The sequence below is a fragment of the Protopterus annectens genome, chromosome 2.part0, assembly GCF_019279795.1.
Source record: "Protopterus annectens isolate FY-2018-M chromosome 2.part0, PAN1.0, whole genome shotgun sequence".
Lineage (NCBI taxonomy): Eukaryota > Metazoa > Chordata > Ceratodontiformes > Protopteridae > Protopterus > Protopterus annectens.
The window spans coordinates 1,117,796,508-1,117,823,954 of NC_056728.1; the positions used below are offsets into that span (position 1 = coordinate 1,117,796,508).

At 43.2% G+C, this 27,447-nt stretch overlaps 1 protein-coding gene across 1 annotated transcript in view; it reads right to left on the bottom strand.

Annotated features, from left to right (window-relative positions):
• LEF1 (lymphoid enhancer binding factor 1) overlaps nucleotides 1-27,447 on the bottom strand; it is a 506,814-nt gene that overhangs the window by 101,821 nt on the left and 377,546 nt on the right. Inside the window, exon 5 of the mRNA XM_044060380.1 lies at nucleotides 9,412-9,502. Coding sequence (XP_043916315.1) covers nucleotides 9,412-9,502 — 91 coding nt within the window. The remainder of the gene's footprint in view (nucleotides 1-9,411; nucleotides 9,503-27,447) is intronic.

Consider the following 27,447-nt stretch of genomic DNA (forward strand, 5'->3'; position numbering starts at 1 on the left):
TTGGCCTCAACTCCCTTAGGTCCCTGAGTAATCACCTCTGGATCTGCTATAGGATTTCTGTAGAGGAATTTTTGTGAGTCAGATACCCTTGTAGTATCTGTTTTCTGGGGGCAGGTGGAAGGGTGTCAGGGGTAAGGGTAGATTCTTGGTAAACCTCCAAGATGGGTGGGTTGGCCAGAGGCCTGTACTGGGGTAGGTCCAGAAACTGTCTTTTCTTGGATTGAGGGAAATCCATTGATTCCCATTGTAAGTGTTCCGAGAGTGTGGAGGGTTTCCCCAAAGGAAAAGTCCTCTGGAGGTGATGCAGAAGGAATAGATTCTTCTGCATCTGAGTCTTTGCAGGCAGTAAGAGGACTTTCCTCTTCAAAAACAGAGGAGTCAGATCCCTGTGGGTCTAAATCAGACTGGATGTCTGGAGAAGATTCCCTTCTTTTGGCTGGTGTGGTCTGATTACCCCAGATGAAAGTGATGAGATCCTCCGCCATTTTAAGCATTCTAGTTTGAGGAGGGGGGAGGAGTAATGGAATGGAGATATTTGCTGTTTTCTTTGGAGTAGCTCTAAGTCTGGCCTGAAGAGTATCCCTTTGTGCTGTGTGTTAGTCAGAAGAGAGGGTGAAAACCTTGAAGTGAATTCCAAAGTGCGAGTGGTATCCTCAGAAGCAGCTGCCTGCGTAGTGGCTCTGGACCCAACCGAGGCAGACACAGCTGAAGGCTCGTTAGATTTTCTGCGGCATACAGCAGGACTCCAAAAGAGTCTCAGTAGAGGCCTGCGAAGTAATTGAGTCGGGCATCAGGGGCTGCGAAAGCACCTCACTGAATTCCGAAGAACTGACTACCCTTTTAGCAGTGGTGTCGGAAGGCTTGGCCTTATGCGGTCTGTCTCTATCCTTATCTTTATGTTTTTGGGGAAGATCTGTTGTTTGCTGACTGATGGATGCCATATTGGTAATCGGGGAGACGGAAGACAAAAATATCTGGCTACAAACAGAGCTCCATGATGAAAAGTTCTAGCGTTAAAGAGGGCACAGTACTGACAGTGGGGTGCATTGTGATCTGGGCCTAAGCAAGTGAAATGGTAGGAATGGAAGTCTCGGTGTGGTGCTTGCTTTACAAAGGCGAGACAGTTATGGACTTTTTCAGACATCGGTTAGTGCAAGAAAAAAGGAAGGATCCCTATTGGCTTTAGCTGTTTTCAGCTGATGTTCGAAATCTGGAAACGGCCGACAGACACTGTTGTGAATTCCTTCTGCTATGGGCTCCACAGCAAGAAAGACTGAGGTAATGGCATCGCCTGCTCTCCTTTATAGCTCGGATGACCTGACATCAGCCAGCAAGCGACAGCAGCCGATACACAAAACCTTGACTCTGGTATTTGGACCAACTGACGGCTACTATTGCATGGATAACCCAATGGTTAAAACTGCAGCAGTGAAACATGAACATCAGTGAAATTCATCCAAATAATGCAGCCTACTACTGAATAGATACCACAATGAGGTCTCCATTCTCTTCACAGTTAACCATGTGGACACTAAAACCACAGGGTCATGGAAAGGTCTCAAAAATAGACAGTGAAAAGATTCTGTTTCATTACAAAGCGTTTCATGCTAGAAGCCTTAAAGGATCATGTCAGAGGCTTTAGTAGGAGAATAAGGCATACATAGAAGATGAAAAAATCACCAAACTGATGCTGAGGTCTGAAGCTTGGTGGTTACTTGACTCAGACACCATGCTGTCAGTTTTCTGAATTTTTCTCTCCCCTGGGCACTTTTTGAGTAGTACCTTTTCTTTTGAAGGATGGAAGAAGACGAGATTGTGAATTACATGATAGTCCATGACCAGACATGCCTTTTTTTTCAGAGAAATACTCAAAACAGAATGCAGACTGGACATATTCTATAGATCCAGGTAAAAACAGAAAAATCCTTAATGGACGACTTGCCTTCAACACATAATATGGTTATTAATGTTTAGAAATGGTCATCTATCCGCACAATTTGTCAATAATGATAAAACTACATCCTAATAAACAAAATACTTTTCCTCCTTACAGGTTTATCTAGAAATCCAGAAGTGGGTCATGCTGACAGACTGACAACACTACTGGGGCATACCCAGCTCACTGAATTGTAGCATCTGAAGATGGCATCAGTCAACTTCTTTATGCCACTGACCTGGAGTGGGAGGACATTTGTCCAGCCAACAAGGGGAAGGGGGAAGAGATCTGGAAGTCAGGCTGGCCATCAATCTTCTTTATGCAGGAATTCCAAGACTCAGCAATACTGCAAATGGAAATTATGAAAAACCTCAACAAAAATAGTCTGTCTCCCACTGTCACTTACCTGGTAGAACCTCAGAAAGAATAATTCATACAGTTGTGAGGAAAAAAGTACAGTTGTGTACACTTACCATAAATGTAGAGTGTATTCACTGTTGCATTCATTACATTTGGGTTATCTGCCTGCAGGTAGCCCTCAGCCGGCCTGAATACCAGAGTTGGACTCCTGCATTGGATACCGTCTCTTCTTCCATGACTTCAGGTCATCAAGGGTATAAAACATGCAGCCGACACCATTACATCAGTTTTTCTTGACCCAGATGTCAGGCGCCCCCATAATGGGAAGCAATTATATGTTATGTTACACCTCCAACAAAAAGCAAATACACCAGAAAGCTTAAATACACCAAACAAGAAGGAGAGGTAGAGCTAAGAGAAGTCAGGGGGCTGGAGGGAGGGTAACCAGGACTGCAACAGTGAATACACTGTAACATCTACATTTATGGTAAGTGTACACAACTGTACCATATTCTTCATGTTTCATTGTTGCAGTCATTACATTTCAGTAGATTCCCAAAGCTAAGGAAGGAAGGAGGAAGTTAAAGAGCATTAGGACCAGCTATTATGCCCTGCAATACTGCGGTGGCAAAACCAGCTCTGGATTTAGAAAAGGTAGGCATGTGGGTAATGCTTGGTGAAGGTATGAACAGAGCTCCAGGTAGCAGCTTCTAGGATGTCCCTGGTAGGGACCCCTCTGAGAAAGGCTGTAGAGGTAGATGCAGCCCTGGTGGAATGTGATCTTATCCCCTGTGGCGTAGGTTTTCCATGGTGCTTATAGCAGAAATGAATGCAATGGGCTATCCATTTAGAAATGGTTTGCTTTGAAATGGCCTTCCCCTCTGCCCCTGCAGCAAAGCCAACTAGCAGCTGTTCAGATTTTCTGAGAGGCTTAGTCCTGTCCAAATAAAACCTAAGTTGTCTGTGCACGTCCAAAGAGTGAAGAATTTGTTCTCTGTTTTGTGGATTAGGGAAAAAAGTAGGCAAATGAATGGAATGATTCAGGGCCACACTAGACACCACCTTGGGCATAAAGGAAGGATTGGTCCTAAGGGAAACCCTGTCTGCATGGAAGACAATGAAGGGCTCCACTGCCACGAGGGCCTGCAATTCAGACACTCTTCTTGCTGAAGTGATGGCTAGAAGGAAGGCTGTTTTCCAAGAAAGGAATGTCAACTCTGCAGTTGCAGCTGGTTCAAATGGAGGGAGAATGAGCTTTTCCAATACAAAGTTAAGGTCCCAGACTGGAGTAGGGGCTCGCCTGGGGGGGGGTGTCTTACATTTTTAGCCCCTCTGAGGAAATGCTTTAACAGGGGGTGAGAGAACAGTGGTGGTGTTCAGTATTACAATGTGCTGAAATTTCAGTCTCATGAATTTTAATTGATGAGAAGGATAGGCCCTTGTGGAGCAATTCTGTTAAGTACTGAAGAATATGAGGTAAACTGGGCACTGTAGTGCCCCATACCCTAGGGTCTGGCTCCAGGAACAATTAGTACTAGGTCTCCTTGCTTCCAGAATGACCTCTAGCACCTGCTTACTGAGGGATGCTATTGGAGAGTTCAAGGGATTAGCCAGGCTGCAAGGTTCAGTGTTTGAATCTGGGGGTGCAGAATCTGGCCAGTCTGCTGGGACAGCAGGGAAGATGTCTGAGGTAGGTGCCATGGATCCAGCAGTATCATGCTGTGCAAGAGGGGGTACCAGTACTGGTGAGGCCAGTCTGGTGCAATAAGAATTGTCCTTGGTTTGTCCTGTTTGATCTTTAGCAGAACCTTCGAGAGGAGAGGCAGAGGGGGGAAAGGCATAAACTGAGAGGCTTTCCCAGGTGAAGGACTTTCCCAGGTGAAGGACAAGGCATCCACTTTCCAAACTTGGCTGTGGGGAGTCCTTGTGCAGAATTTGTCCAATTGGTAGTTCTGGGGGGAGGCAAACAGGTCTATCTTTGGGGTCCCCCCATTTGTTCAAGAGGTTGAATATTTTTGGTTCCAGTTTCCATTCGTGTGGGTCCATGAGATTTCTCTTAGGTCGTATGCCAGTGAATTTAGCTTGCCTGGCAGGAATTGAGCTTGTAGGTGCACTTGGTAGCTCAAGGTTGTGTTCCACAGAGCCATGGCTAGTCTGCAGAGAGGGTATGAGTGGGTTCCCCTCCTGCTTGTTTATGTACCACATAACTGTGGTGTTGTCTGTCTTTACTAATAATTGTCCTGGAAGGATGTGGTCCTTGAATGCTGTCAGGGGATTCTGTACAGCTAACATTTCTTTTTGGGTGATATGCATGTGCATCTGACTCTGGTTCCATTTGTCCTGAATGCACTGCCCTGCCAAGTGACCCCCCCCCCAACCCCATGCATAGTCTGATGCATCTGTAGTCAGGGTTTGGGTGGCAGGGGGTAGACTGAAAGGGAACCCCTTGTTGAGGTGGCAGGCTACTGCCCAACAAAGGAACTCTGTCTTTATACAAGGAATGATGGGAATCATTGATTCCAGGTCCTGAGAATGTTGACACCATAGGCTTTTTAGATACCACTGTAGTTTCATCATATGCAGTCTTGCATATGGAATTAGCAGAATGCAAGAGGCCATGAACCCTAGGGCTTGCAGAATTTTCCTTGCAGATAGCTGGGTCTTTGTGGCCAGTGGTTTGAAGTAGGCTGTCAAATAAACTTGTTTCTCTGGTGTGAGGTAAGCCATCAGGGAAGTTGTGTTCAAGCTTGCTCCCAGGAATACAATCTGTTGGCAGGGTACTAGATACTAGATGAGATTTCTTTTCAGTTATGGTGTACCCCAGCGAGGTTAGAAGTTTCTTTACAAATGCCAGATGTTTTACTAGCATGTCCTGGCTTTCTGCCTGAATCGGACAATTGTCCAGGTATGGGTATATTTGAATATTTCTCTGCCTGCAAAATGCAATGGCTGGAGCTAGACAATTTGTGAATACCCTGGGTGCAGTGGATAGGCCAAAGGAAAGTGCAGAGAACTGATAGTGCATGGAGCCTGCTCTGAAGCGTAGGTATTTCCTGCAAGATTCCCTTATTGGAATGTGCACGTAAGCTTCCTTTAAGTCTAAGGTTGCCAACCAGGCATCTTTGCCCAGCAAAGGAAGCAGCTGTTGAAGTGTTAGCATTTTGAATTTTGGGATTACCAAAAAGGGGTTTAGAATAGAGAGGTCCAGGATAGGACGGCCAGGAGCCGTCTTCTCTGGGTACCAGGAAAAGTCTTGAGTAAAAACCTTGTCCCCTTTCTTCTGCTGGGACAGGTTGAATAGCCCTGATACTTAGGAGAGAGAGAACCTGCTGTTGAGCCTCTGCCCACTGATTTGGGGGTAGGTCTGGCCAACTGTTTGGGGTTGGTAAGGAGTAGAAGTGGAATCTGTATCCTTGGAAAACTACATTTAAAACCCATTTGTCCTGGGTAATGAGTTCCCAGTTTTTTGCATGCAGGGCGAACTTTCCTCCTAAGGGAGCAGGCAGTTGAGCAGGGCTTGGAAGGGTTAAGGTGAAGTCATTGTGACATTTTTCCATAGGGGGGTGTCTTACTACTTCCAGCTTTGGAAGTGGGAGCCCCCCCCCCCCACTGCTTAGGCCCGTGTGTAGCCTGAGACTGTAACCTAGGTGGGTCTGCTGTTCCTGGGTTTGGACTGACAAGGCCTGGAAGAGACTGGAAAAGACCAGTTCTTAGAAGACCAATGTCTACTAAATATGGGAGGCTGCACTTGCAGGAAATCTTTAACAGTTTGCTTAGATTTAGCTTTTTCCTCCATCTTTTTAAGGACTTCTGCTTTGTTGCCAAACAGACCGTCTTGGTTTAAGGGAGCATCCAGTAATTTAGCTTTAACATGATCTGGCAAGTTTTGCTCCTTAAGCCAAGCATGCCTTCTAAGTACAGACCCAGTGACAGCAGCCCTGCAAGACTCTTCTAAAGAGTCAAAACCACATTGCAAAGCATGGTTACCAACTTGTTCTGCAGAATGCATTAAATCCTGCAATTCTTTATGTTTGGCACAGTCAGGAATCAACATCATTTTCTGTTTAAGTAGTCCCATAATATGCTGCTGATACTTAACATATGAAACTGGCAATTTAAGGCCCTAATGGCCAAAGTAGCAGAAGTGTATACCTTCTTACCCCATTTGTCTAAGGCCCTGGAATCTCTATTAGAGGGGGTAGGTTTTTGGCAGCAGTAGCCTTAATGCCCTTTGGTCCTCGGGAAATAGCCTCTGGATCCGCAGTAGGATTCTTAAAGAGGAACTTATGAGAGTCAGGTACTCTTGTAATACCAGTCAGGTTTTCTGGGAGCTGGAGGTAAAATGTCTGGGGCCAGGCTATATTCCAAGAAGGCATCATCAACAATGTGCAGAACAGGAGGGATAGCTAAAGGCCTATGTTGAGGGAGGAGTAAGACTTCCCTAAGCCTCTTTTTGGAGTCAAGAGTAATCCTGGCTTTCTCAGCAGAAATGCTCCCTAAGAATGTGAAATGTTTCACCAAAAGAAAAATCTTCTGGAGGGGAAGCAGAGGGAATGGAATCCTCTGCATCAGAATCCTCATAGGTAGATAAGGGCAAATGTAATCAGAAGCAGCAGACATTTCAGAATCCTGATCAGAAGGAAAATCAGTTCTAGGTCTCTTAGAGGGGGAAGGCTGGCTTCCCATAATTAAAGTAATAAGGTCTTCAGCCATTCTAAGCATTTGTGTTTTAGGCATATGGGCCTGACCATGCAGTTTGAATGATTGTTTTCTAGGTGTGGGTCAAGTTTTAGACCTTGATGAAGAAAATGGCGTTGGTTTAAAATGCAAATCTGTAGGCCTGAATACACCCTCAGAAGCCGGTGCCTGCACAGCGGCTCCGGACCCATCCAAGGTAGAGACATCCACAGATTTCACAGTTGAAGAAGCATCTCGCGGTAAACAGGACTCCAAAAGGGTCTCAGTAGAGGCCTGCGAATCTGAAGTAGCATGTATCAGGGGCTGTGAAAGCACCGCACTGAGTACCGGCAAACTTGCAACTAGCTTAACAGAAGCATCGTCGGCAGTTTTGGACCTATGCGGTCTGTCTCTGTCTTTATCCTTACGTTTTTTCAGAATATCGGTAGCTGGATGGCTTACCAAAGCCATTTCTGGATAGTTAAACAGAATACCAAAATAATTTGCTGGGAAAATATACTGACGAATAGTTCGGGGGTTGAATAAGGCACAAAACAGACAGTGAGGGACATTGTAGTCTGGGCCTAAGCAAGGAATGCAGTACGAATGAAAATCTTTATGAGGTATTTGCTTTCCACAGGTAAGACAATTGTTAACTTTTACTGACATCGGTTAAGAGCAAGAAAAAGGATCCCCAACGGGGTACTTAACTTTTTTTGAAGACTTTGGTTCTGAAACTCGAAAATGAAAATTTCAGGAGTCGGCTGACCGGCACTTGCGAAGACTCTGGTATTCAGGCCAGCTGAGGACTACCTGCAGGCAGATAACCCAAACGTAATGACTGCAACAGTGAAACACTAAGAACATCTTACTGCTCATAGGTTCAGATAACCCAAACGTAATGACTGCAACAGTGAAACACTAAGAACATCTTACTGCTCATAGGTTCGTAGGCAAGTACTAGGGTAACTGCCATTGTGGGCTATTTTAACCTAGCCAGTTTCCCTTGGTGAAAATCAAACCTTGTACATCTTATCTGTGAGGTAAGCACTTTAACCATTATGCCAACCCACCCACTGCTATGACAAGTGATTAAATGTGTATGAAGAAATATATACTCACAGACTGATGCTCCAGATAAAACTCACACAAATGTACCTGAGCTGCTGAATAAAATCTACAAGCGAAATATTTAAACCAAAAATCAGTGAACTAAGCACAATTTATGTATTGTAAAAATAAGCAATTTAAAATACAATTCTTAACCAAGAGACTAAGCAGATGTACACAAACACTTCTGCATAAACTACTTATCCCAGTCCTTAACTCAACAATGTGGCTCAATGATAACTACAATCAGTAATAAAAAAAGTTTCTCAAGCCAGCAAGTCATTAAATCCAAATTAGTCTGCCAGTATTTACAGGTGCAGATATGCGCCTCAGATGGTATTCCAAATTAGCTCTGTTAATTTACCAAAGCTTAGTGAAGCAGCATGCAACAGAACTCATGTCCATTTTGTTTTGAAACAATACAGCAGCAGCAAACTAATTCACATTACCTTAATCAGAACCATTACAAGGCAAAAGTTTTTTTTTTTTGTTTTTTTTTAAGGTCATTGCTGGCTGATCGACGTCTTTAGGTGGGCATACTAGTTCTATGCTTTTATACCCTAATCTTTCTATCACATTTATGGGAAGCGTTTTTGCTGCTAGGACTGGTGAAAGATATTTTTTTTACTCAAAAATTTTTTTTCATAAAACTGACGGTTGCCACCTTCTCAGATATCCAATATGGGATGCTTTTTTTGGAGACATACACACACAGCTGGTACAAGGGACAGAATCATCTTTTTAGAGAACGGAGCCTGGGGAAAGATTTGACTTCTGAAATAAATCACTGAAACAGGACTTTTTAAACATATGAATGTGCACTTCTCCAAATCTGTATAAAATTTAACACAACAAGGAGTCATGGCATAGAACTATAAGCCTAATGCAGGACACACTGAAGAGTGTCTCAATGCATAAACTAACAGATGATAGTGATGGTGCAGAAATTGTCTGAGAAACTAGAAATAAAACTGCCTTTCCCAAACTAAAGAGGAGCCCATTTTTTCAAATAAGCCATAAAGTCTGTTAAGCAAACAATTTAAACACATTCAGAAGAAACTTTCCTAAACTACAGCCCCGCTACCCACTGACAAATCTGCACTGACATGCTAAAGTTAAGGTTTTGAACCAACACTACACTGCTACATATTGAGAAATCCAGGTAATTTGGTTTAGACATACTCAAAATTAACATCTCTGCTTAAAAATAAGGGTGTGGGGGAGGAGAACACAATAGTATCATGCATCACATTAGTTCAAACCACTTTCAGTAAACAGCTGTTTGCAGGCTGGTCAGATAAAATGCAACTAAACAAAAAATGGCTTACCATCCAAGTGATGGAGTAATCTGTCCAACTCCACTTGGTGACAAAGGGTAGTAGGTAGGCATTTCAGGACCTGGGGGATGTCTAGACATACCTGAAAGGTACAAGGCAAAAAAAAAAAAAAAAGCTAAATGTTAAAATGAATTTTACATTTTCAGCAAAAAAAGTAGGGCAAGCATCAGCTATTGCCTCTTCAAACATTGGGGCAAACATACCTCTCAATCTCTTAGTGCAAGAATTTTGGACAAAGACAAAAATAAAGTTGGGGGAACAAAGCCCAAAATCAGGGATAGATTTCAACTATTTCTCTCAACTTTCTTGGAAAGTTGATAGAACAGGTTTTGCATTAGCATGCATTTTCTGAAGGATATTGTCTGAAATTCAGTTGTGTCATTTGGTGACTTCAGTATTCAATGATTTTCCAGTAAACCACAAGGAACAGACCAAACTATATGAGAAATAGTCTGGACATAGAGAGCTGAGAGGTATGGATTATATATATATATTTACATTTATATTAATCCATACCTCATATATATATATATATATATATATATATATATATATATATATATATATATATATATATTTATATTAATCCATACCTCTCAGCTCAGCTTTTTCCCGGTAAGGGGTCACCACAGCGGAACTCCGGTCCACTAATGATTGTCAGTAGATTTTTATGAAATGCCGAGGTGCCAGCTCGACGCCCAACCTTCAACGAAGGCACGCCCATTTATGCACACACGTCTTTCGAACGCTACCCAACAGCTACATTGCACAGAAAACAGTAAATTATTTCTAGTGCAAAGCCCAGCAACCGGAATTCACTAAAAACAGTGTGTAAAATTTCTCTCTCTCCCCTTGTCAGCATGAATACTCCTCATACAACCACTGCCTAGAGCATATGCCTTCTCATACACTACCTACATTTCTTCTGAAAGTGCTCAAAGAATCCTCAATTTACCATATGTCAATGAACACTGACCAAAAAAAAATATATATAAAGGGGAAAAATACTCAAGTGTATTAATATTATGGCATCACATTTTACTGGCAACATTTCATTGGCGATGGTATCTCTGAATGATTACTACACATTTTGCTAAAAGAATGCAAGACAGAAAGTACAGTTGTATACACTTACCATGAATGTAGATGTTAAGAGTATTATTCACTGTTGCAGTCATCACCTGTGGGTTATCCCTGCTGTGGTAGCCCTCGGCAGGCCTGAATACCAGAGTCAGTGTTTTTCTGCATCGGCTGCAGTTGCCTGTAGTCTTTCAGTTTGTCAGTGCTATAAAGCAAGGCAGCCGACGTCATTATATCAGTTATCTTGCCCTAACCCATCAGAAGCACAAGGAAATAAAGTAAAGTGATCCTGGTGGCTAAAAGCCACCATGGGAAGCTTATGTCCCCCTAGGGCAAGATGATACAAGGAGAATGGAGGGAGGGAAACCAGAACTGCAACAGTGAATACACTTGAACAGCTACATTTATGGTAGGTGTACACAACTGTACTATGTTCCTAGTGTTTCACTGTTGTAGTCATCACCTGTGGGAGGATTCCCAAAGCTGAGGAGATGGGTGGAAGGATAGGTTAGAGCCCTAGGCAAGGGTCAGCAAGCCCTGCAGAACTGCAGAGGTAAATCCTGCCCTAGACTTAGAAAAAAAGAGGTAGGTGGTAATACTTTGTAAAGGTATGGACAGAGGTCCAGGTGGCAGCTTCCAAGATATCCCTGGTGGAGACTCCTCTGAGGAAGGCTGTGGAAGTGGAGGCCGCCCTGGTGGAATAGGTATGAATAGACTTGGGGGGGGGGGTTCCCATGTAGTCTATAGCAGAAATGGATACAGTGTGATATCCATTTGCAAATGGTTTGCTTGGAATTGGGCTTCCCTCTGCCCCTGGGGCAGCTGGTCTACTTTCCTGAAGGATTTAGTACGGTCCACATAGTATCGGAAATGTGTGTGCATGTCTAGCAAGTGCAGAATTCTTTCTCCCTTGTTTTGAGGGTGGGGAAAGAAGGTGGGCAGGTGTATGGCCTAGTTGAGGGTCACATCAGATACCACCTTGGGCATAAAGGAGGGGTTAGTCCTCAGGGAGATGCTGTCTGCATGGAAAATGATCTGCATGGAAAATGATGAGGGGTTTAATAGCCACGAGTGCCTGAATTACTGAAACCATTCTGGCAGAGATGATAGCTAGTAGGAAGGCAGTCTTCCAGGAGAGTTATTTCAATTCTGCTGAAGCAACAGGTTTGAAAGGAGGTAAGGTGTGTTTTTCTAAAACATAATCCAGGTTCCCAGGCTGGCGTAGGAGGCCTTCTGGGAGGTCTGATATTAGAGGCCCCTCTGAGGAATTGTTTAATCAAAGGATGAGAGAAGAGGGTTAGGTCTGAATCATAACAGGCTGAAATGGCCGAGGCATGGATTTTAATAGAAGAGAAAGACAGGCCACTATTGAGCGGGTAATCCAAGATTAGAGGGCTGGAAGGGTGCGAGGTACTGGCCCCAGGACCAGAATCTTTTCCATTTCCCTGCATAAGATTTTCTGGTGCTGGGCCTTCTGGCCTCTGTGATAACGTCTAGGACCAGTTTTCTTAACAGGGACTGTTGGTTAGCTTTTAAGGTACAAGCTATGCTGAAAGACTGAGAGTCTGCAAGTCTGGATACAGCATCGCCCCCATCACCTGGGTCAAGAGGTCTGAGATCAGGGAAAACTGCTTGGGGGATTGTAAGGTCAGGCTATGCAGTAAGGGGTACCAATGCTGTCTGGGCCAATTTGGAGCAGTGAGAATGGCTTTTGGTCTCTCCTCCCTTATTTTGATCAGTACCTTGGGAATTAGAGGCAGAGAAGGGGAACGCGTACACAAAGAGAGAGTTCCAGGGGAAGGTCAAAGCATCCACCTTCCATGCTAGGAAGTGATACGCCCTGGTACAGAACCTTTGCAGCTGTTGGTTGAGGTGCAAAGCAAACAGATCCACTTCCTGAGTTCCCCACTCATGAGTGATTTGCAGAAAGACTTCCCTGTGGAGCTTCCATTTGTGTGTGTGTGTGTGTGGGGGGGGGGGTCCAGTAAGTTTCTGCTTAGGTGGTCTGCCAGGATGCTGTTGACCCCTGGGGTAGGTATTGGGCAATTAGGTGTGTACCCATGGAGGCGGCTGTTAGCCCCCCCCCCCCATTTGTTGATATACCACATTACTGTGGTGTCTGTTTTTATAAGGATAACCCTTGGCCTGAGATGGGTTTTGAAGGATGTCAGAGCCTTTTGTACTGCCATCATTTCTTTCTGATTGATGTCTAAGTGAATGTGCTTGGCATCCCAAAGACCTTGGGTGCACCTGCCTGCTAGGTGAGCACCTCAAGCAATGTTTGAGGCGTTGGTGGTGATGGTCTGGCCGATAGGACAGAGGATGAAGGGAAGACTCTTGCTCTTGGCACAGGCCTCTGCCCACCAGAGAAGCTTGGAGCTTATACATGGGATCAGAGGTAGAGAGGTCTCTAGACACATTAGATACCACTGAAATGTTCTCATGTGAAGCCTGGACAGAGGAATTAGAAGGATGCAAGATGCCATGTATCCCAGGGTTTGCAGGATCCTCCTCACAGTGAGGTGACTTCTGGAAGCCAGATGGGTAAAGTAGAGAGGCAAAAAGCTTTGCTTTTCTGGGGATAGGAAGGCCATCTGGGATGCTGTGTCTAGCTGAGCTCCCAAGAAAATGATCTTCCTGGTGGAGGTTTTGCTTTGATTTCTTCTTGTTGATGGTGAAACCCTAGAAAAGTTAGGAGGGATTTGACAAAGAGAAGGTCCTAGAGCAGCTTTTCTTTGCACTCTGCCTGAATGAGACAGTTGTTCAGGTAAGGGATAAAATCTGTATATTTGTCTGCAAAATGCTATGGCCAGGGCTAAGGATTTGGTGAATACTCTGGGTGCAGTAGATAAGCCAAAGGGCAGAGCAGAGACCTGAAAGTGCTGTGATCCTGCTCTGAAGTACAGGAATTTCCAGCAGGATTCCCTTATGGTGATGTGAAGGGTAGGCATCTTTTAGGTCTAGGGTCACTAGTCAGGCATTTTATGTTAGCATAGGCAGCAGCTGCTGCAAAGTGAGCATTTTGAATCTGGGGACCACCAGGGAGGTGTTCAAAATGGATAGATCCAGAAAGAAGCGCCAAGTGCCCTCTTTTCTGGGAACAGGGAATAGTCTGGAATAAAAGCCTTTGGCTGCTTGATCTGGGTGGACAGGTTCTACTGCCCTCTGGGATATGAGAGTTTGGACCTGTTTCAATGCCTCTGCCCACTGGTTTGGAGGCAAGTCTGGGTACCCTCTTGGAATTGGGAGTTTGGTGAAAGAGAATTTGTATCCCTGAAAAATTATCTTCAAGACCCATTGGCCCTTTGTTACAGAAAACAAATTTTCTTTGAGGAGGGAGACCCTTCCTCCTAGTTTTTGTTGAGTGAAGGGAAGGCAGAGGAGCGAGGGGGAGTCATTGTGAATTTTTACAATAGAAGGGTGGGTTAGAAATCCCTGCCTTTGGGCCGAAGTGGTCCACTTTTTGCTACTCTGCTGGCCCAGGGATAGGGGCCTGGATGGTCTGCCTCTGCAGGGCTTACTTTGGCCCTGTCTGCTAGGTGCAAGGAAGGACCAGTGCTTAGAGGGAAAGATCCTGCTGAACCTGGGAGATTGAACCTGAAAGAAATCTTTTACTGTTTGCATAGATTTTGCTTGGTCTTCCATCTTTTTAAGAATCTCCTCTGCTTTTACTTCATATAAGCACTCCTTATCTAGGGGTGCATCAATAAGTTTAGACTTGACATGATCAGGGACAGGTTGTTCCTTCAGCCATGCATGTCTCCTAATGACAGATCCTGTCACTGCTACCCTGCTACAGGCTTCTAGGGCATCATATCCACAGTGTAATGAGTGTTTGGCCACTTGACAAGCAGAGTGCAGTACATCTGCTAACTCTTTTTAACTGGCACATTCAGGAAAGGTTGAAATATTTTGCTTTAATAGTTTCAGTGTGTTGCTGATATTATAACACATGGAACTGACAAGTAAGTGATCGGATAGCTAAGGTTGCAGAGGTGTATATTTTTTTACCCCATCTGTCCAGAGCTCTGGAGTCCTTGTCAGAAGGAATAGGATTCTTGGCAGAACTAGTCTTAGCTCCTTTAGGTCTCTGTGTAATGACCTCTGGGTCTGCAGCAGGATTTCTGTACAGGTATTTGTGAGAATCCGGTACTCTGTAATACCTGTCAAGTTTACTGGGAGCAGGTTTTGAACCCAGGTCCATATGCACTAGAGTCAGAGCCACACACCACTACACCACATCAGCTGTTTCTGCTATGGGCTCCACACAAGAAAGACTGATGTAATGATGTCAGCTGCCTTGCTTTATAGTACTGACAACCTGATATTAGACTACAGGCAACTGCAGCCGACGCAGAAAAAACATTGACTCTGGTATTTGGGCCAGCTGAGGGCTACCACTGCAGGGATAACCCACAGGTGATGACTGCAACAGTGAAAAACGAACATCCAATCTTGCATACTACTAAGAACCATCTACGTTTGCCATGCACAGAGCAATTTACAGGCTGACAGTTTCGAAATTAAAGCTTGCATAAGGCTAGATAACTGCTACTAATGGTCTAAACTGTACATCTCCAGAGACATGTACACTTTGAATAATTATGCAGTCCAAATGACTGGTCAGGGCAATATTGAGCTGATTTTTTGAACAATGAAAAGAAAATGGTACAAGAACTACTTTTGTAGAACATGGATGCACAATGATCAGCTTAACTTCAGCTCTTCCACTGTGGAAAAACTGTTGAAAAGGGAGCCAGTGAAACTGCCTTTTTTGGTAAAATTCAATTACTGTCCAGTAACTGGCTTGATAAATGATCTACACACTGTTTCCAAGAGGACCACTCTTGTGCAATATGCAGATAACTCTACACTATCTACACAGCCTCTAACCTACAAAAACTTTTAACAAATTACTCATTCTTTTACATACATAAAATCTTGGCTAAACTCCTCTCCAAAAATGAAAAGGTAAAGTAATTCTAGCTTCAGCTTTGACACAAGTGATGGCTTCCAGTAATTTAGGAGGAAATAATAAATTCAATGTACCTAGAAATGATTTAAAAGAAAAACTGAAGCAATATATCAACTCAAATAATAAAAGGCTAAAAAATAGAACTAGCTTGCTACTCAGGTGAACTGATAAAATGTAAAAATCAGAGGTTGAAATGAAGATGCTGGCTGAGTATGAGACTTCAAGAAAAGCAGCTTTTAAAAATAGAGTTAGAACACAGTGCATGCAGAGAACTTGAAATTATGTTGCAATAGAGAATCTGGAAGAAACAGACAAACCTGGCTATTAGAAAACAGCCAACACTTATTAGTAAAGATGCAATCATGACAGCAGAAAGAGTTGATCCTGACAAAACTGTGGCAGAAGGAAAAAGTATTAAAAATTGGAGACAAAGTGTTTGTGGAAAATGATTATTCACTGTACACCAGGCAGAAGTGAAGAAAATTTATTCCAACAAATTTTCTGGAGGATCAAAGACATTTTTTATGTAGAGCAAGCTAAGGAGGAAATAAAGTTTATCCAACAAAACGTGAGCCAGCAAACAGAAGGGGACTCATTTCTTATTCTTCTGACAGCACAGAAAGATTTTGATAGTGAAACCTTTTCCAACGTTTCAAAGGAAAATGCTTGAGAGATTGAAAAAAAAAAAAACACAGGAGTTAACTAGAATAATCATGGATACCTTGGACTTGAACCAGAGTGTGGTGCTGGGAGAGGGAGCAGAACAGAAAGACTACCAGCAACACTGAATGTTGCTTTGAGGGTTACGAAAGAATGCAGGCAAGTGTATGGTCTCATTTAAAGAAGTCTCTGTCACCATCTTGGGCATAAAGGAGGGGGTGGTCCTGAGAGATGCTGTGTCTTGATGAAAAATGATGAGATTCCACAAACACGCACGCACATGGGCCTGAAGCCTGACACTTCTGGATGAGGTAATGACCAGTAGGAAGGCTGTCTTCCAGGTAAGGAATTTTATATCATTGAAAGCCAATAATTTGAAGGGTAGAAGGGTGAGCTTCTCTACAATGAAACTTAGGACCCAGGGAGAACAGGTGGCTTCCTGGGAGGCCTAATATGGCCAACCTCTCTCAGGAAATCTTTCATGAGGGATTGTGAAAACAGAGGAGATTATGAAGACAGATGGGCAGAATTTTTTTTTTTTTTTTACAGGAGTGGGAGACATCTTTTTCCAAAAAGGATAGACAGGTACGACAGGATCAAAGGGGTCGGAGCTTAACAAGGGTTTTGTCCCTTTGTCTGCACCAAAGAATGAATCTTTTCCATTTGGCAGAGTAAGACTTCCTAGTGCTAGATCTCCTGGCTTCTTTTAGCATGTCCAGTTCCTGCTCATCAAGCAACGACCCCTTCCATGGGATAAAGGTATCATCCAAGCTGTCAGTTTGAGTGTGTGCAGGTTGGGGTGTATTACTGTGGCCCTGTTTGTGTTAACATGTCCACTTTTTGTGTCAGCAGACATGGCTCTCTGTTGACTAAGCAATAGTGGGTACCAGAGCTGCCTCAGTCAATCTGGGGGTATCAATTACCATTGGCACCTCTTCACCTAGTTTCAACAATACCCTGGGTAGCAGTGGTACTGGGAATAATGCATAGAGGAAAAGGCCTGGGTAGCAGTGGTACTGGGGGCAATGCATAGAGGAAAAGGCCTGTCCAAGGAAAGGAAAAGGCATCCATCCTCTAGGCTGACTCCATTTTGTTCCTGGAGCATAACTTTCAAGTGAACATTTTCTTTGGTGGCAAAAAGGTCCATCTGTGGCACAGCCCATTTTTCGGTTATGTTGAAAAATAATTCCGGCTGCAGCTGCAACTCATGGGGGTCTGACAGGCTCCTGTTGAAGTGATCCATTAGTTAACTGATTCCTCCCGGTAGGTACTGTGCCATGAGGTACAGCTCTAGTGAGTTTGCAGTTTCCCTAAGGTCCATTGGGGTTAGGAGTGGGTCCCCCTTGCTTGTTTATGTAACACATAGCTGTAGTATTGTCCATCTTCACCAGAAGGACTCAGTTTTTCCATTTGCAATCAACTCTTTGGACCAAAATTAGTTCTTTTAGGTTAATGCGTTTGTTTTTGAACTTGCAGTCCCATCTGCCTCGAGTCTGGAAGTTGTTGTAGTGGGCTCCCCAGGCAATTTCTGAGGCATCTATTGTCAGAGTTTGGTCTTGAGGGATGAACCTGAAGGGGAGGTCTGGACTGAGGTAGCATACTTGGGCCCACTAAGCAAACTCTTTCCAACTCTTTCCTGAACCAAGGAAGTAATTTTATTCTGAAGTTGAGAGGCTGAGAATGTTGATGCCACAATTTCTGAGACATCACTGCAGTTTTCTCATATGTAGTCTAGCCAGGGTGATCATGAGGATACAATAGGCCATGATGTATTCCAGGGCTTTGAGATTCTCTCTGGCTGTGTAGTAGTTCCTTTTTGAAGTACAGAATTATGAAGATCACCTTGTCTGGAGGGATGAAAGCTTTCTGAAAACCTGAGTCTAGTAAAGCTCCCTGGATCACAATTCAATGCTTGTTGGGTTTGAAATTTTTGGGCATTGATTATGACCCCCCACTAAGTTAGTAAGTTTTGGGTACAAAACAGGTCTACTTTGAGTTTTTCTAGGCCTGCTGCCTGAATGAGGCAATCAATCTAAGCAAGGGTAAATCTTGACTCCTTTTGTCCCACAGAAGGCTGTCACTGGGGCCAGGTATTTTGTTAAAACCCTGGGTGCAGCAGACAAGCCAAAGGGAACAGCACAAAACTGCTAATGTCTCTCACCTGTCACAAAGCCCTTCTGTGCAATTCCCTCTATGGGGATGGGGATGTATGCATTTTTTTTACATCTAAGGTTACCACAAAGGTATGGGGTGAAATCATGGCAGTAGTTTTGAATTCTGGGACTTTAAGAATCTGTTGAGCCTTAACAGGGTACCTTCTTTTCTAGGGACTAGGAAAAGTCTGGAGTAAAAACCTTCTCCTTGTAAAGAGTTTGTATGGGTTCCACGGAGCCTTGAGTGCACAGACACTATTTGGGTTAAGCCCTCTGTCTTTTGGTTTGGAGAAATATCTAAGAAGCCTGAGCAAATCAAAGGATGTTTGAACTTGAATTTGTAACCTCTTTGAATTGTGTTTAAAACCCCATACATCCCTGGTAATGATGGTTCCATTCTTGTGGAATAGTGACAGTCTCCCCCAAAGTCTAGGGGAAGAGTGAGGAGGAGGGTTGAAGAATGGGGGAGTGCCAAGTGTCATAATTGCTCCCCGATAGATCTTTACGGACAGGATCCCACAGGCCTATTTGGGTCTGTTTGCCACTATCTAGGCAACTGGTGCTTTCTTTAGCTCTTTTCCCTATGAAGTTTCCTTTGCCTAGGCTTATACTGGGGGGGTGGGAAAGGACCAATGTTTGGTAGGGTAGTGCCAGCTATGCCTCTCAACTCTCCAGATTTTCTCGGAATGTCCAGATTTTTGCCACGGATTTTTGGATTGTTCCTGGTAGAATTTGTAGTTTTCTGGCAAATCACTGAGGATTGGAGTCACTAAGTAATACTAAACAAACATTTGAGTTTCAGACTTCATATCCTTCAGGAAAATATAGAATGATGCAAAATCTGTCATTCTAGCAACTTTTTAGAAGTAATATTCTGTCCCTATTTTGGAGCTTTTGTCCCCCCATTATTTCTGGCTTTGTCTGGCTTTCTTGTGCTGAGAGGTATGATGCTGGCTAAAATGAGGAGCCTGGACCTGGAGTTGTCTGACAGTTTGCATGAACTTGTCCTTATCTTTCATTTTAAGCAGACCTTCAGCCTTAGGACCGAAAAGAAAGTCTATGTCTAACAGGGCATCCAGGAAACTGTATTTGACATGCTTCATTAACTAAGCATGTCTTCTAATGATGGATCCTGTAGCTGCTGCCCTACTGAGACTTCCAAGACATCATAGCCACAGTGTAGTGAGTGCTTAGCCACTTGAGAACAAGAGTTACAAACATTCTTTAGTTTCCTTGTGAGAGCCTTATTTTCATTCCCCATGAGTTTGTTTCATCCGGTCAAAAACAGTTTCCTGGTACTTCACCATATGAAACTGGCAGTTCAAAGCCCTCATGACAAGGGTAGCAGAGGTGTACGCTTTCTTTCCATACCGAAGGCTCTTCTTTACTCATCTGTTGGTAAAGGATTTTTGGAAGAGCTAACTTTTGATCCATTAGGGCCTTGAGTCACCACTTCAGGATCTGCCACAAGGTTCCTAAAAAGGTGCTTGTGGTAAATCTAGAACTCTGTACAATCTATCAGGTTTTGGAGGGTCAGGGGGAAGAGATGGGTTGGCTGTAAGGAGTAATCTAGGAAGACAGTCTACCACCTTAAGAATGGAGGAATGGCAAGAGGTTTATGCTCAGGTAGATTTTGGAATTCTCTAACTTCTTAGATTGGGGGTAGTCCTGAGCTTCCCATTTGAAGTGCTCCCTCAGGGTATGCAACACATTTTCCCCAAAGGAAATATCCTTGGGGGAAGCTGAGGCAACATTCTCCCCAAATTCCGAATTCCCATAGGAAGCAATAGATGCACCCTCCTCAAAGGTGGATTCATCATGATCAAAGTCATCCTCAGTCAAGAGAGTCAGAAAACTTCTGTGGTGGGGTATCCCTCTGTTTCCAGTTGATGCTTTAGGGGGGAGGGAGGCATCTACACCTGTCCAAGGAAATCAAATATTTAGCCAAACTCACCAGGTTTTGTTGGTAGGTCTGACAGTGGGAGCCAGAAGGCCTAGGTTAAGGTAAGGTGGGTACAGATTTTTTGTGAAAGGCCTTAGATTTTGACCTAAGGCTGAACTCTGCACTAGTACCAGATGAACAACTAACTCCTGTGAGCAGTAGGACGAGGTGATCTCCTGACGATGCAAAGAGCTGTCATCGGAAGCTGGAGTCCATGAAGTGGTCCTGGACCCAACCAACAAGCCAAGTCCTTCAGGTTGTAGAGAAGTAGAGGGACTCCGAGGCAGACTGGGACTCCAAATGGGTCTCGATAGAGGCCTGTGTCACCACCACCTCAAAGTGGGCTGCAAAGGCAGCCCACCATTTTTGACAATCATAAGCCTAGTAGGACAGGCTGATGGCAGTCGCATGTTGCCTGAGGCCCTAGAGCTTTTCCTTTTCCTGCCTAGGGAGATCCACTTCAGTTCGAACAGTGGACAACAAGATACACAAATGCCTTGACGATTCACAGAAATGTTTAGCTGGAATTTCAGCCCTACGCACGACAGTTCTGCTATTAAAATAAGCACAAAACTGACTGTTAGGAATGCCAAGTTCAGGGCTCAAACAAGCCAAACAAAGAGGAATGTCTGGTGTGGTATTTGTTTGCCACAGCACAGACAGTTATTAATTTTCTCTGACAGTCAAAAGGCGCATGAAAAATTCTCCACTGGGGCACTTAGCTTTAGGCATCATCTATTCTGATGGGGACCAACCGATGCACTGACTAGCACTATGCTTAGGGCTCTAACTGCAAGAAAAAACAAGGTCATGGCACCAGTGACTCTCTGTATACCCAAATGCAGTGATGTCAGATATGGCATCTGTTGGCTTCAGGAGGAGAAAATATTCTGTTAGTGGGGCCATCCAAGGGCTTCCATAGCAGGAAATTCCACAAGTCAGAACCTGTAACAGTAAAACATTCTATTTCACAGAAACATGTGCATTTAATTCAAAATTTCCACTCATCCAATAACTATTTTAGATCATGCACTGATAAACTAAGAAAACTACAGGGTAATAAAGTAAAAATGAGAAACTGATGCTTTCACACCTACCTGTTGAGAGTAATTTAAGGAATGGGTAGTAGAAGTTATTCGATATTTATTAGGGAAGACAAATATCTTCAGAAGTTATAGCTAGCAAGTGTGATATAACATGAAAATGGAGTTTTAAAAAACAGCAGCAATAGAGCTAACAAGATATGGACAAGCAGTAACCAGAATTACTTAAAAGGGCTGACAAAGGTTAAAGTATTTCAGAATAATGGGAATGTAAAAGAAAAGAGATAGCACAAATGTAGAGTGCTAAAGAGAAAATAAGGGATCATCTGGATAATATGCATGAGTTTAGAAAAATTTCTGTTAAGCAACTACTTTTGATAATAACCGAAGAGCACAAAACCTTTTGGCACAACATACACAACAGGAAGTAGAAAGGGTTGCTGCCAGAGTTTGGGAGCCTATAACAAGAAAAATAATCAAAGATCCTATACAGGTACTAGAGATATTCTGGATTTTTTATGAAAATTTGTATAAAGCAGAGAAATGTGGAAATCAAGAAAGCACAAATGGAAATATTTATGGACGAATTAATTATGCCCAGGTTAGTGGTAAATGAAGCTCAACAACTAACAGTTAAAATAGGAGGAGAGGAGATAAAAATGGCAATATAAATGAATCAATCTTCAGGTAGGTCTCCAGGAGCAGATGGTAGGCCTATGAATGTCTGTAAGTTAGTAGGGAAGAGACTGATAAAGATCTGGAAGATTTAACCGTTTTTTTTAAAGGAAGGAAGCACTAGGAGGAAGAAAGATGTAATGGATGTATTACCTAAATATGATGAAAACCCATCAGACACAGCTTTGTATAGACCCAGTTAAATTTTAAACCATGATTATAAAGTTTTTATGTCTATAGTAGCTGAAAGAATGGCAAAGGTTTTGTCAAAATTGATAAATATGGATCAATGTGGTTTATGGAGGGAAGGCAATCATTTGACATATATGATGCTCCACAGGGAAGCAGAATGTAAGGAAGTAAAATGCTGCTCTTGGTGGGTCTTGATGCTGAGAAAGCATTCAACAGAGTAAACTAGTATTTTATGAGTAGGCAATAGAAGTATTTGCATTCCCTGGTGCAATAAGGGTAATTAGGAGGATACAATACATGAAGGATCAAAAGCAATAGTTAAAAGTGGGAGTTTTCCTCTTTTTGCAGATATATTATTTTGCACCTGCTACATCTAAAAAAGGAAATCAGTGCTGTGGAACATTTTGAGATTGTTTTATCTTTATTAATTTTATATCCCAAAAAGACTAAGGTTAAAAATGAAAATTATGTACTCGCACACAAATTGGTTCAGCAATGCCCATATTTATGGGGCTACGATAAGATGACGTATTTAGGAGTATGTACTAAAAAAGCTTCCGTTATTGCAGCTAAGGATATGTGGGAATAGACTAAAAGAATACAAAAACTGAGAAACTTGGATATGGATAGCAAAATACAATCAGTGAAAATGTTTTTAGTCCCTTTAGTTTTATATATGGGTCAGGCTTTTTTTTTTAATCATCCAGAGAAGTTGTGGACAAATAACTAGAGAGTTGAATTAATTTATCTGGGAAGGGAAGACGGCCAGAGTTGAGTGGGATAAGCTGATCCTTTCAATGAACAAGGTGGCTTAGGATTACCTAATTTGGAGAGATAATTTAAAGATGCACAGTTAAGGCTCATACAGAAGCAGAAAATTATAATTCAAAATGGAAAGGGATGACTAAGTAGATAGGGTCAAGGAAGAAAAAGAGTGGGATTTTTGATGCATATCCTTAAGGAGAACAATAACTACAGAATATTATTGAACATGATGTAGAAAAAGTATTCCAACTAAGCCAACATGAGAATGGAGAAAGGAGATTTTGCCAATTGGGATGACGGCAAGTGGGAGCACAGAAAATAGGCAAGAGGGGGCTGGAATTTACTGGATAAAACTGGGAAAGGAACCAAGATACTTGGATCAAATAACTAAAGTGGGAAAGGTAATGAGTGGGATGAGGCCAAGATGATGTTTGGATTGAAGGCTAGAGACTGCCTTCCCTACCAGGGACTAAGAATATAGGCAAAGAGAAAGTGATAGATGAATCTTAAGTCAATGATCTGCACTGGCAGAGTTTTTAGCTGCTAAGAAAGGGCATATAAAATCTATCTATACCCTCTTTTTCCCCATTTTTGATACTTAAACAGTGAATCATCCACAGACAAGGTTCACACCACTGGGTGGCTAGAGTAGGACATACAAAATATTGCATGATAGCTACAAGAATCACAGGAGGTTAGAAAAGATTTTGAAAAGCAATTTACAAGAGAACAATGGGAGGATGTATGCATGGCTGAAAAGTATGCAAGAAAAGACCAGAAGGTTTAGGATCTTTGCATAGGTATTTTTACACCCCAAGAAATGTCAAAGAATTTTTCCTCAGGTAGATGGCAAATGCAGGAAGTGTGATGGAGAAGTAAGAGGTAACTGGGAACATACCGCTTTGGGTAAACAACTCCCTACAGAGTACTTTGTCAGAAATACTGTGTGATTAAACATCTGTAAATAAGGAAATACTTTTTTTTATCTGGAACACATGATCTGAATTGTCTGGACTTAAGTTTAACTCTGTTGGGTGCCAAGAAAGGCAATTACTACAAAAAGGAAATCAAAGTCTAAACAAACTGTATTTTAGTACTGAATATTATGAGAGATAAAAAAAAAACTGGAAAGGGGGTTGTTAAGGGAGGAGAAAATTACATAGAAATAAATGGAAATTGTGGGAACAATGGGTGCAAAATAAATGGTCATGATGAGGACTTGAAGTTTAAAGGAAAAGGAATTTAGCACAATTTATGTAATGTTGGACTGACAGTGGCAAAGGAAGGACATGATGCGTGTGTAGATGGAAAAAATGTTAATATGATTTGTTCTCTTTTCTGTTAATGTTTGCATGTGTCTTAAGTCATAATTTAATAAAAGGTGCTAACTACTTTTGTTCTCTAAAGCTGGAATGAGATATTAACAGCAAGAAAGTTTATGTGGTGCGTGGTATCAAATTAAAGCTTATATCACCAGATTGGAAGCTATGCACTCTCCAGCCAAGACCGAACTAGCAGGTCAAAAGGAGAAGGTCAACACCTGCACCACACCACATGGAACACAGCCTTCCAGAACACCCACTATCACAGCTCTCACATAAAAACACAAACCACACACCCAACTTCTCGGAGGCTCTCAACAGAAATTTATCCAAACAGCAGAGACTTCCAAGACAGAAACGGACTCTTCCACCACAACACAGCACAAGCCACAGGACATATATAGCTCACCTCCACAGTATGCCCCTCAACCCAAGCCCCTAAGGCTAAACACCTTGCCCAATACACTAATCAAAGGTGACTCAGTAGTGAGGCACACAGATATCCCACTCACTAGGCTAAATAAGGAGAAGTGACAGTCAGCTGTCTATCAGGTGCCAGAATCCGACAACGCACGCACTCAGGTCACACCACAAGTACAAGTATGACTCATTGTCCACGTGGGTATGAATGACCTGAGAGAAACCTCCCTGGACTACATGAAGAGCGACATGGTGGAGCTTGGATTGTGTGGCCCAGGCAGGTATGACACTAGCCATGAGCAGTATCCTACCATCACCCAGAATGATACCGCAGTACAAACAAAAAATGATGGACTTCAACAATTGGCTAAGTTTCTGGTGTCATTCTAAGGGGATCCAGTATCTATCTGCTTGGGATTACACGACTGACAGACATCGATGCTTTGCCAGAGATGGCCTGCATCTGTCACCCCTGGGTTTTTGGGTACTGGCTAAGGCTCTTGCCACCCATATAGTGCGTTTTTCAGGTGGTGTTCCAAAGACCAAATTACCACCGTAACAGCTATAAATAAATGCAATCTGAGGGTGATGCTGCTCAATGTTAGAAGTCAAAATCTCAAGATGCACTCACTCAAAGCACTCCTCAAAATGGAGATCATCAACATTTGTGCTGTAATGGAGACCTGGCTTAAAGCGGCAGGAAGCACCCCTGCACTAACCAGACTATAACTCATTCCACACTTTTCGGCCCCAAAACATGGACCAAAGCTCCAAAGGCAGTGGTGTCTCCATATTCAAACAGGATATGCACACCTCCAGACTAGTAGCCCAGCATAACGCATCTGAGATACTTCAGATATAACACTGGATAAGATGGCGATCCAGGTCATAACCTGCTATAGGTCCCCAACCATGTCCCTAGACTTAAGCACCCTGGAATCTATCAAGGTCCAACCCAACACGCATACTAGGAGACTTCAACTACCCCTCCATCAACTGGAAAAACTACTCAAGCACCACTACACTGGACCAACGCTTCCTGGAATTCATCTGTTCCAATGCCCCCCCCCCCATTACAGGAAGCAACATCCTTGATCTGGTTATTACTAACATGGGAGACCGTTGCTCTACACCAATAGTCAATTCCCCCCTGGTCAGATCTGACCATAGACTAATCACCAAGGAAATCCACATCTCACCCACACCCCCCACAAAAGGTAACCACTTGAAAAACTTCTCCAAAGCTGACTTTGGACTCCTAAAAACAGAGGTGGCTAACTTCCCGGCACCCATGTCAATGGAAAATAGCTGCATGGCAGTCGAATCATACACTAATGCACTGTATGAACATGTACATAAATGCATGGAATTAGCCATACCCAACAGAACCAAGACCCTCTCCTCCAAAAAAGGAAGCCAATCTGGTGGTCCCCTGCCATTAATAAACTCTACAACAGAAGTATGAATCTGTTGCAGAAAAAGGTGAAGTCCCAAGACTGGAAAAACTCCCTTATTAGCCTCAACAAAAAGTTGAGATCCCTAATCAAATCCTTTAAAGCCAGCTATGAAGGCAGACTTGCAGCAGACACTAAAAGCAATCACAAAACCTTCTATAGTTCTATCAAAAACCTCCATGGCAATATGCAGATGTGAGTTACTGCACAATGATACCTCCTATACTGAGCCAACAGATACTGCCAACATACTGGCCAACAGATTCAGTGCCAACTATACCCCCCCTCAAAGGGCCAATCAATACCAAGCATCCAGCATTACTGCAGCACAGATTAAAGCTGCATTGTCCGAGGCTAAGAATACAGCTTCCACGGGACCAGATAATATCCCTGGCTGTCTTCTATATGAACTGCAAAGTGAACTGGTACTACATGTGTGTGCCCTGTTCAGTCACAGCCTCACCTCAGGCTTTAGTCCCTACCAAACACACTGCTACAGTCATCCCTCTCCATAAAGGGGGAGCGACTACAGACCCTGGGAATTATCACCCCATTAGCCTAACGAGTCTGATATGTAAAGCTATGGAGTGCATCATCATGGACCTGATAAGATATAGGAAATATCCAAACTCTGGACCCCACGCAGTTTGGCTTTGTGAAAGGGAGATCATGCCTACTCAACTTGGTTGACTTCTTTGAGTCAGTCACGACGGTTGTGGATGAGTGCATACAGCATATCGCGATATGGCCAAGGCCTTTGATAACCATTCCTCACTCAGGAATTATTGATAAACTCACCAAACTAGGCATCAACCCCTACATCACTAGGTGGGCTGCAAATTGGCAACATATAGAACACAGTGTGAAAGTAGTGAACTCCAAGTCAGACTGCTGACCAGTCACGAGTGGAGTCCCACAGGGATCGGTCCTGGGTCCTCTCCTGTTTGGCATCTACTTCTCAGAAGTCCAGGCCAACACAAAGGGACTCTGGCTGACCAAGTTCACAGACAACTGTAAGCTGGGAGCCATTATTAACTTCCCCAAGTGATGCAGACATCCTACAGAAAGGCCTCACACTGAGACCAATGACTGGTGTTGAAAATGGCCTTAAGCTTAATGCCAAAAAATGTGTTGTCATCCCCTTTGGTAAAAACTCAGTTCCCACTAATTACCACATCGATGGGAGCCCAACGAACACTGAAGAGATCTGGGGATGCAGGTTGACAGCAACCTCTCATTCGACCACCACATTGCCACTGTGGTCAGAAAGTCCTATGCGGCACATCTCATTACCAAGGGTTTTGCATCCAGGAAGAAAGAGGTCATCATCTCTCTCTACTCTTCCC